Source organism: Malurus melanocephalus, unplaced genomic scaffold (genome assembly GCF_030028575.1).
Source record: "Malurus melanocephalus ecotype Western Australia unplaced genomic scaffold, MMel_1.1 scaffold_485, whole genome shotgun sequence".
NCBI lineage: Eukaryota > Metazoa > Chordata > Aves > Passeriformes > Maluridae > Malurus > Malurus melanocephalus.
Window position 1 is genome coordinate 32968 of NW_026623717.1, and position 9405 is coordinate 42372.

At 59.5% G+C, this 9405-nt stretch overlaps 1 protein-coding gene across 1 annotated transcript in view; it reads left to right on the plus strand.

Annotated features, from left to right (window-relative positions):
• TSPEAR (thrombospondin type laminin G domain and EAR repeats) overlaps positions 1-9405 on the plus strand; it is a 12154-nt gene that overhangs the window by 1326 nt on the left and 1423 nt on the right. The window contains exons 2-11 of the mRNA XM_057380958.1: positions 1886-2106; positions 2181-2419; positions 2533-2623; positions 2944-3100; positions 3475-3606; positions 4888-5120; positions 6746-6932; positions 8150-8379; positions 8460-8647; positions 9211-9312. Coding sequence (XP_057236941.1) covers positions 1886-2106; positions 2181-2419; positions 2533-2623; positions 2944-3100; positions 3475-3606; positions 4888-5120; positions 6746-6932; positions 8150-8379; positions 8460-8647; positions 9211-9312 — 1780 coding nt within the window. The remainder of the gene's footprint in view (positions 1-1885; positions 2107-2180; positions 2420-2532; positions 2624-2943; positions 3101-3474; positions 3607-4887; positions 5121-6745; positions 6933-8149; positions 8380-8459; positions 8648-9210; positions 9313-9405) is intronic.

The window sequence follows — 9405 nt, forward strand, 5'->3', positions numbered from 1 at the left end:
GAGGGGAGGGGAAGGATGGATAAAGGAGAGGAGAGCTGTGAAGTCCCCCTGGAAAGTCCCTCCTGTCCCGGACTCTTCTGTGCTCTGACAGACACAACCTCTGCCTTCCCAGCAGCAAAAGTTTCCGTCCCCCCGTTCCCAGGGGCAGCTCCAGCGGCGTTTCCTGAAGAGRATCCCCATCCCCATCCCCATCCCYGTGCTGTGKGGGCAGTAAAGGCCGAGCTCAGGTTTTGGGGCTGTTTGGGCACAGCTCTGTGTCCTTGGGGCTTGTCCCAGTTTGATGGCAAACTATATTTGCATTTTATTACAGCCCAGATGAAGTGAGAAGAAAAACAGGGAGAGATTGGAGAGTTTCTGGTCGTTGCCTCCTCCCCGAGGTGCTCCAGTTTCTCTGGGAATGACCCTGCTGTCCCCAAGCAGCTTTGGCTGGAGGGATCCTGGGGGTGTCGAGGCCCCAGCACCATCCTGGGGACCCCACACGGGACCCCCCTGACACCACTTGTGCTGCCCAAGCTGGGCTGGAGCCCCCAGCWGCCCTCCCAGCCTCAGTGGTGTCGGCTGTGGGAGGCAGACAGGAACGCAGAGCTTTGGATTTGTGGATTTGGGTTTGGTCTTAGGACTTGGTCCCTTCCTGGCCCACAACCTCCAGCCCCAGCTGAGCTCTCCCCCAGCGCATCCCCACCATCTCAGGGGCAATTGGGGGGCTCCTAAAACCCCCTGCAAACACAAGCCTGAGTTCAGCTCTACTTTTTTGCTGGGAAAAACAGGAATTGGCCGTTCCCTGAGTGATGCATTTCTGAAATAAGCTGTTCCAGCTACAACTCCCCTACCAAGACGTTGCTTTAGGAACAGCTTAAACCAACGGTGGGGTGGGCAGGGGGCACGCAGGGCTGCCAGGATGGGAAGGACCTCACCAATCTCCCTGTTCTGGCCGGACAGAGCAACATGAGCACGTTCCTGTTTGCTCTGCCCACCTGGAACTGGGCTGGCCAGGCGTGTCTGGAGGAAGCGCTTCCCCTCTGCAGCTGGTTTGCATTCAGATTGCTCCCAGCTCCCTCCTTCACAGCTCTCCCGCTGTGCCCCAGCAGCCCGGATTTATTAGTACAAATTGGAGCTAAAAGGCGGATTTCAGCGGGGTGGGATGGAATCAGGGGTGTTTTTGTGTAAGCGAGTGCTGCTTCATCTCTTGGGCATCATCTCCCTTCTCTGCCAGAAAAGCATTCAAAAACAAAAACGGGAGGGTCCGAGGCCAGGAAGGTCGGAGAAGACCCCACAGCCGCTACAGCCCTTCCYGTGCCGAGGTGCTGGGCCTGGCACTGTCCCGTGGGGTGGCACTTTGGTACTGTTGTGCTGCGTGCTCTCACCGGGGCGATGCCCTGGGGCTGGGCACGGCGTTCTCTTCTCTGGGGAGAGGATAATTACTGCTAATGAGTGGTTTTGGTGCCTGCCGGGGGAGTGCGTGTGTGCAATTAGGGCCGCGCTGGGAGAGCCCAAACCGGGACTGGAGGGGTAGAGCTGTCCCCACTGCCCTGTGGACCGGGATGGGGACGGGCAGCTGCCCTGCGGGCGAATCCGTGCTATCGGATCCCTGCCGGCTCTCCCGATGCCGGTGGAGCCCGGGGCTGCCCGGCTGGCAGGTCCTCGCTCCGGTGCCAGCATTCCGAGCTGCCTCACTGAGATGGTTCCGCACTCTTGGTGCTCCTGCCGTGGGGATGGAGATGCCAGCCGTGGTGTCTGAACGGCAAATCTGCCCTCTGGCCCTGAATGGGGGGCTCGGGGCAGACCCCAGGCTCCTGCGGCCGTGGAGCCCCTCAGGCAGGGCTGAGGGACAGGGTGGGATGCTCCCTCCCTCCGCCGTGACGCGCCCCGCTGTCTCTTGGCACAGACCTGCGCCCGCTGGACATGCTGTCGGAGGCGGTGCCGGCCGCGGGGCTGGCCCGGGGCATGCGGGTGTTGCAGGTGCAGGGCGTGCGCGGCTTCCAGCTCTCCGCATCGCGGCCCCGCGCCCTGGGCTTCCCCGCCTCGCGGCTCTTCATCCACTGCGACCGCTTTCCCGAGGAGTTCTCCATCATCGCCACGCTGCGGGCGCTCCGCGGCCCCGCCAAGGTGAGCGCGGGCACGGCGCGGGCAGGGCGCGGGCACGGCGCGGCCCCGCCGGTGTGACCCGTGTCCTCCCGCAGAGGAACGAGTACATCTTCACGCTGATGGGGGACGAGAGCCCCGGCGTGCTGCTGGGGCTGCGCTACGCTCCCGACAAGCTGCACTTCCTCTTCTGGAGCCCCGAGCGCGCCGGCGGCTGGCAGACCCGCGTCACCTTCCCCAACGTGTCCCTCGCCGACAGCCAGTGGCACACGCTCGTCCTGGCTGTCTCCGGACACTCCTTCTCGCTGACCGTGGACTGCAGCGTCCCCAAGGATGTGTAGGTCGSGGGGCTCAGCAGGGTGGGCAGGGGGATGTTCCTCCACCGGAACCTCCCCGGGTCACCGGCAGTGCCGTGAAATTGTCCCCRATCTCTTTCCTGCCCGTCCCCAGGGTGGTGGAGACGCCGTTCCCATCCTCGCTGTCGGTGAGGAGAGCCAGCTTCTACCTGGGCAACCGGCGGAGGAGGAAAGGCGTGTTCACAGTAGGTGCCCCGCGGTGTGGGGTRCCCGGGGGTGCCCATAGAGTGACCCACAGCCCTYTCYCAGTCCCTTACGCTRGCAGGGCTTGTGCCGTGGCGCAGGRAGCAGAGGTGGCTGTAGATCCTTCCCCTGAGGAAGGCAGCTGCAGCTCCGAGCCCCTCACAGCAGCTGTTAGATTGCCCCATGAATCCCAGGGCCAATCCTGCAKCCCAGGAGGGAGGGCAACAAGCAGAAGCCAGGCAGGAAATTCAAGGCATGAGTTAGCTGCAGGTCCCATTCTGTGATCTCGATGGGCTCGATCTCCACCCCTCTGCTTTCCCAGGGCTTGCTGAGACAGCTTGTCCTGCTGCCGGGAGCCGATGCCACCCCTCGGATGTGCCGCGCCGTCAACTTCAAAGCAGCGAYGCTCTCTGTCCCCAGTGTCCTGCAGGATGCCCCTGCCAAGCCCGTGAGCAACGAGGTGCTCAAATACCCCTACGGTCAGTGTCCCCACAGCCTCCAGCTCTGTGAGGAAGGGGCTGTGTGTGAGGCTGGGAACCAAGCAGGAGCAGAGGGGAAKAGGATGTTCCCAGCACCCTCTGCTTCCCAATGTGTGTGTATTGGGATCCCTGTCCAAAATCTCCCTGGAGAGATGGGGTGGTCCTGTCTGGGTCCCTTGGCAGAGCTGGGCTCGTGTCAGTGGCCCCACGCACACGGTTTTTCCAGTCTGGCTTCCCAGATTTGTGCTGGGCTCCCATTTCCCCCTTGCCTGGTGCCCATCACCAGGGTGAGACCGGGACACCCCCGCTCCTGCCTCTCGGCCCCTCTGCTCGGTGGGCTGAGAGGCTCCTGTCTTGCTCCTCTCCACGGCCAGAGACAGACATGAAGGTGACGCTGGGGGCCCGTCCACGCTGCTCCAAGCAGCAGAAGGCGCAGTTCTGGTTCAACGCCTCCCGACGAGGGCTCTACCTGTGCAATGGCAGCGCCTGGGTCTCCATGCTGGAAGGTACCGCTGRGGGGAGGGGAAGGGAAGGACACCCTTGCATCAGAGCAGGAGCTGAGATTTGCCCTTGAGACCACTTTGGGATGGGAATCAGCAGGAGAAGGAGAGGTTCAGTGTCCCCCTGTCTCTCCCCTGCTTGGCCAGGCTTTGCTTTGCTCTCAGTGCCCACAACACTCCCAGAACACCTCTGGATCCAGGGTGGTCCATTCACCTTCTCCACATTTTCTGTCCCCCTGGGGATTCTCTGGGCAGGGTGAGCTCGTGCCCTGTCTGAGGGGGAGAGCTCACCCCATGGAGAGCCACGCTCGGGGTGTTGGGRGTGCTCCTTTCCATGGGTTTCCAAAAGGGCTCCTGGTGCCAGAGCACTTGTGGGGTGGGTAAGGGGGAACAGAGACTCAGCAGCAGCCAGAAGCAATGGGGGGTTGGGAGGGTGGCAGACAYAGGTCTCAYTGTCAYYCTGGGACACTTGGTAAGGAYAASAGTGGGAGCACCRAGATGGAAAAAGCMACCAGAGCMTGGSYTGGATGGGGGTTGGTCAATAATGACACGGATTTCACCCACTGGCACTCCAGGCTCTGCCCAGGATCCCTGGAGAGGACATGGAGGATGGGATGTGCCCCTCACTGAACTGTCCTGCCCTTCCCTCCTCTCCCAGCAGTTTTCTTCTGCTGATACCCACGGGGTGGGTTTGGATGAGCCATTTGTTCCTCACTGGAGCAGTAACTGGACCCCGTGTCCTTCCCTACGGATTGGCACCATGTCTCTCTCCCAAGGAGACCTCATGCTGGGATCTTACTGACCTGTGCCCCTTGGTGCCACCAACACCAGCCCTTCTCCTGCATTTTATGCCCTCCAGAGCCCCTTCTCCTGCCTTTTGTGCTTTCCAGAGCCCATCCATCTCTCACTGGGGCCACTCTGGAGGTTTCTGCTCCAATTCCTGGCATTAATACTTGTCTCAGTCCTCTCTAACCTCTCCTCCTGTCATCTCCTCCTTGTTCTCTTGAGGATAAATTCATCAAAGCAATCAAAATCTGTGGCACGGGGTTCTTTGCTGCTCCTGAAGGACACAGCCCTGCCCTCCTCTGGAGAGCAGGCAGGGATGGATGGGGCTGAATGTGCTGCCCATCGGGGCGGAGTCAGGCCTTTACCACCCCTTTGGTGTGGCCCAGTGACACCAGAACCTTCGTTTGCCCCACCGAGCTCTGCACAGCAGCAAATGCTGGGCCCCTCCCCAGCTAAAATCACCTGGTTTTAACCCCATCCCTCTCTTTTTGTGGGCTCCAGTCAAGCACAGGCTGGACTACGTGGAGGAGCACCAGAACCTGGTGACCAACTCGGAGACGATGGGCATCGAGGTGTTCACCATCCCCAGGGTGGGGCTGTTCGCTGCCATGGCCAACMGGGTCACCCCGCCGGGCTCGGCCATCTACCGCTGGACAGACGGCAAGTTTGTGCACTACCAGAACATCCCCACCTCCCAAGCTCAGTCCTGCAAGTTTTTCACCATCGGGAAGAAGGTGAGTGGGCCAGGAAGGTGCCTCCATGTTTCAGTGCATTAAACTGTGGTTGTGTCTCTGAAGCGTGGAGCTTCAGGCACGGTTTAGGGAGGGAATCTCTGTTCTCCTGGCTTTGATGGGGTCATGATGGCACACGTGATTCCAGTGTCTCCAGGGATTCCTGGCTCATCTGGGAACTGCCTGCTCTGTTTATTACTTTGTTGACACACAGGCCACTCCCAGCACCTGGCACAGTAAGAGACTGCATCTCAGAGATCTGCCTGTGATCTTAAAGAGCCATCAGAGCCTGCAGTTCCCTCTCGAGACCCACTGAGTCCAGCCTGCTGCATTCCTAAGCTCTCTTGCTCCTAAATTATTCCAGGACTTCGGAGACACCTCTCCACCCCTGAGCAATCTGCCTTGGGATTGGAGCAGAGCTTTTGCCTGGAAGCTGCTTTGGAGGAGCCCCAGGAAAGCCATCTCTGTGCAGGGATTACTGCCCCTCTGTCATGGTCCCTTGTGGCTTTGTCCCCAGGGGCACTGCAGGGTTCCCCCATTGCCAGCCACGTGCTCCAGGGTGCAGAGGGATGGGCAAAATTTCACCTCCAGGCTTGGTGACACCGACAGCCCTGCTGGCTGGGTACAAACAGGCCAAGTCCCCTGCTGGTGGTGAGAACATGAGGCTGGACACCATCTCTGACAGGGGACAGGGTGGTGGGGACTGTCCCTGATGGTGGGGCTCTGCAGAAGTCTGCTCAAACCCTGGCTGTGGGCTGGGAATGTGCTGGACATCCCCACGCTGCTCTCCATCACTCCAGTGCACCCTCACAGGCAGGAGATGGGAACACTGCTCTCAGGGTGGCTCCCATCAGCTTGGCACGTTTCCTCATGGAGATGGTGGCCACAGAGGTGTCACAGCAGAGCACCCTCGGTACTGGTGTCTCCAGCAGCACGGGTTCCCTGGACACAGGGCAAGTGGGACACATCTGTGTGGGTGTCAGCACTTCGCTCCTGCCCTGGGACCTGCTGCTGCTCCTTGGCTGAACAAAGCCCCAGGCTGGTGCTGGCAGGATCCAGGGGCAGGAGACACCCCCACTGACTCTTTCCTCCTTGTGGGCTGTGGCCCTGTGCCCCTTTGTGGCCCAAACTGGGCCAGGATCTCTGCTGCTCCATCTGCAGGACCCTGGAGCAGCGCAGAGCTGGGATGTGCTCCCTGCCTCACACGTGCACAGGGGTTTCTTAGCCTGGAAAATGTTTTGTCTCAGAGCACTGTCATCATTATTGTCATTGTTATCATTATCACAGCTGCCTTTTTGTGTTCTGAACCACCTTTCCCTGCAGGAGGGTTTGGCAGCTGAACCCCTCTCCTTCCACAGCACGTTTCATGTCCATGCTTCCCATTCCTGGACTGTGAGTGGACACAGCTCAGCTCTCCCTCTGGCCATGGACAATGACCCCCACAGGCCGCTGGGTCCCTGTCACCACTTTGAGCTGCTTGGGGACGGCTCCAGGACCCCAGCCAGGGCCATCTTGTCCCACACCAGCCGCCTCCATCCCTTGCCCTCCATCCCACCTCCCTCTGTGTGTTCATGTCCGTGCTCCTTCAAGAGCAGAAAACCAACCTGTCCTGGCTTTTCCCTTCCCAGATCTTCCTGGCAGTGGCAAACTTTGAGCAGAACGAGAGGGGTCAGGAGTTCTCTGTGATATACAAGTGGAGCCGCAGGAAAGCGAAATTCATCGCGTACCAGCGGATCACCACGCACAGCGCCCGGGACTGGGAGGCCTTTGTCATCGAGGGAGAGGCTTTCCTCGCCGTGGTCAACCACAGAGAAGGTACCCAGCCCTCAGGATTCCGTTCCCTGTGGGTATTGGGGTGATGTCTGGCACTGTGGCAGGTCCCAGATGTCACTCCCTGCTCAGAGCACCCTCCCTGTGTGTGCTGTGGTGGARCAGAGGGCAGGGCAAAGCCAGGGAGGCGCACACAGCTGGGATGTGGAGTCCCTCAGGAAGCTCAAAAAAGCCTTGCAGAGGAGAGAAAAGCTTTTGGGCAAGTGTCTGACACAGCCACCCTCTGGGTTTCTGCCTGCAGGGGACAAGGACAGGAGTGGGGACAGTGTCTGTGCTGAACCTCTCTCCTTGTTTTCATTTTTATCCCAGTACTACATAATCCGGTGGCACCCCAGGCTGAGCTTTTTGTGGAGCCAGATCCTTGTGGGCACCCACAAGGCAGCTCTGGGTACCTGTGAGCTGGGCTGGAATTCCCTGTGTCACTGCTGGTGATCCATCAGGGCCACTCGGGATCAGACCCACCCTGGTGGCTGTCACACCACACCAGGGTCAAGGCCAGGCCAAACTGGGGGTGTTTCCCTTAKAGGGGGCTGGAGGGTCAGTCCCTGAGGAGCTGCCCCTTGTCCATGTGGCCATTTCCATTATTCCTGCAGCCTTTCTGTGCCCCAGTCCCTTCTGCTGCAGTGAGGGTTTAAAACCAGCTGGACCCCAGACAGGCATGGGGGTGGGGTGCTAGAGCAGAGCCCAGGAATTGGATGGGGCACGTGTTTTAGGGCTGGGGGGAAGCCCCCGATGTCCTGAGCTTGGGGACACAGCTGGGACTGGCCACCCTGTGGGACAACTGGCTGAGCCTGGTCACCCTGGGCTGCTGGCACGGTGCCCTGGAGCACTGCTTGTGTGGGGACAAAGCACCTGCCTGGCCCTGCTCTGCCAGGAAAGCTGCCACCAAGCTGCCACCAAGCTGCCACCATGCTCTTGGAACCAGCTGTTGGTGTGTCCCTTGGGATGGAGGCTCCAGGTAGGAATGGAGGCTCCAGGTAGAGATGGAGGCACGAGGTCTAGAGGAGGGGGGTCTTTCGGTGAGGATGGTGGCTGTAGAATCACTTTGGCTGCTTCTTGGGGGGCAACAGGTCACTTGCAATCAGCCTGGTGACCTGCTGGCACATGCTCACACACCTGAGAGCATTTCTGGGTTTGGTTTCCTACACAAACCGAGCGTTCCTTTCCCTCACGGAGCACATCTGTCTGTCTGTCCCCTCCAGGGAACAACCACAACATCRACAGTGTGATATACAGGTGGAACCCCAGGACAGGGCTGTTTGAAGCCAACCAGACCATTCCTACCTCGGGAGCCTACGACTGGGAGTTTTTCACCATCGGGCCCTACTCCTTCCTGGCTGTGGCYAACACCTTCAATGGCACATCCACCAGGATCTACTCCCACATCTACATCTGGCTCAGTGGCTCTTTCCAGCTCTTCCAGTCCATCCTGGTAAGGTTTGCACACTTCAGTCCCTTCTGGGTTTAGACAGGGCAGCCATGTCCAGTTTGTCATGGTCTCCTTCCCCGCAGACGTTTGGCGCTGCCGACTGGGAGGTTTTCCACATTGGGGACAGAGTGTTCCTGGCCGTAGCCAACAGCCACAGCTACGACAGTGGGATGCCAGAACCCTCCAACTTCTAYGCCATCAACTCCTCCATCTACGAGCTGAACATCACGGCCCAGATGTTTGTTAAATTCCAGGAYCTTCTCACCTACAGGTACCTGGGCAAGGGTTTGGGATTCTCCTCAGTTCACATCCTTTTCCTGAGCGACGCAGAGATCTCGTAGAATCACAGAGTCCCATATTGGTTTGGGTTGGAAAGGAAAGTCCATCTCATTCCATGGGCAGGGACAGGGACACCTTCCACTATCCCAGGTTGCTCCAAGCCCTGTCCAGCCTGGTCTTGGACACTGCCAGCAATGGAACAGCCACAGCTTCTCTGTGCACCCTGTGCCAGGGCCTCTCTTCTTTTAGCCTAAAACTGTACTCACTGGTCTCCTGGAGGCTTCCTGCAGGCTTTCACACTCCCAGGGACCGACACCAGTGGGGAGGATGATGAGTGATGGCTCCTTGGCACCACATCCCTGTGGGAGCTGGGAGATGGCCCTGAATTTAGGAATGAAGATTAATTTCTTTTGGGAATGAGCTGGGAAGAGCAGGGTTCTCTGTGTGTCACCAGGGTGTCAGAGATTGGGGTGGGGCAGGCTCAGCCCYATGGACACACAGCCCYCCYTYRAMMMMRGGSYYMMCYYMMYKSCCCTCTGCTTATCTCATCCCCAGTGCCCTGGACTGGGAGTTCTTCTCGGTGGGAGACGACTCTTTCCTGGTGGTGGCAAACTCCTTCGATGGCTTCACCTTCTCCGTTAACAGCATCATCTACAGGTACTGCAGAGGGCAGGCTGGGGAATTTGGGGGTGTTCCCAGCAGGAACCTCCCTGCATGGGCACAGCCTGGTGGATGGGATGGATGGGATCG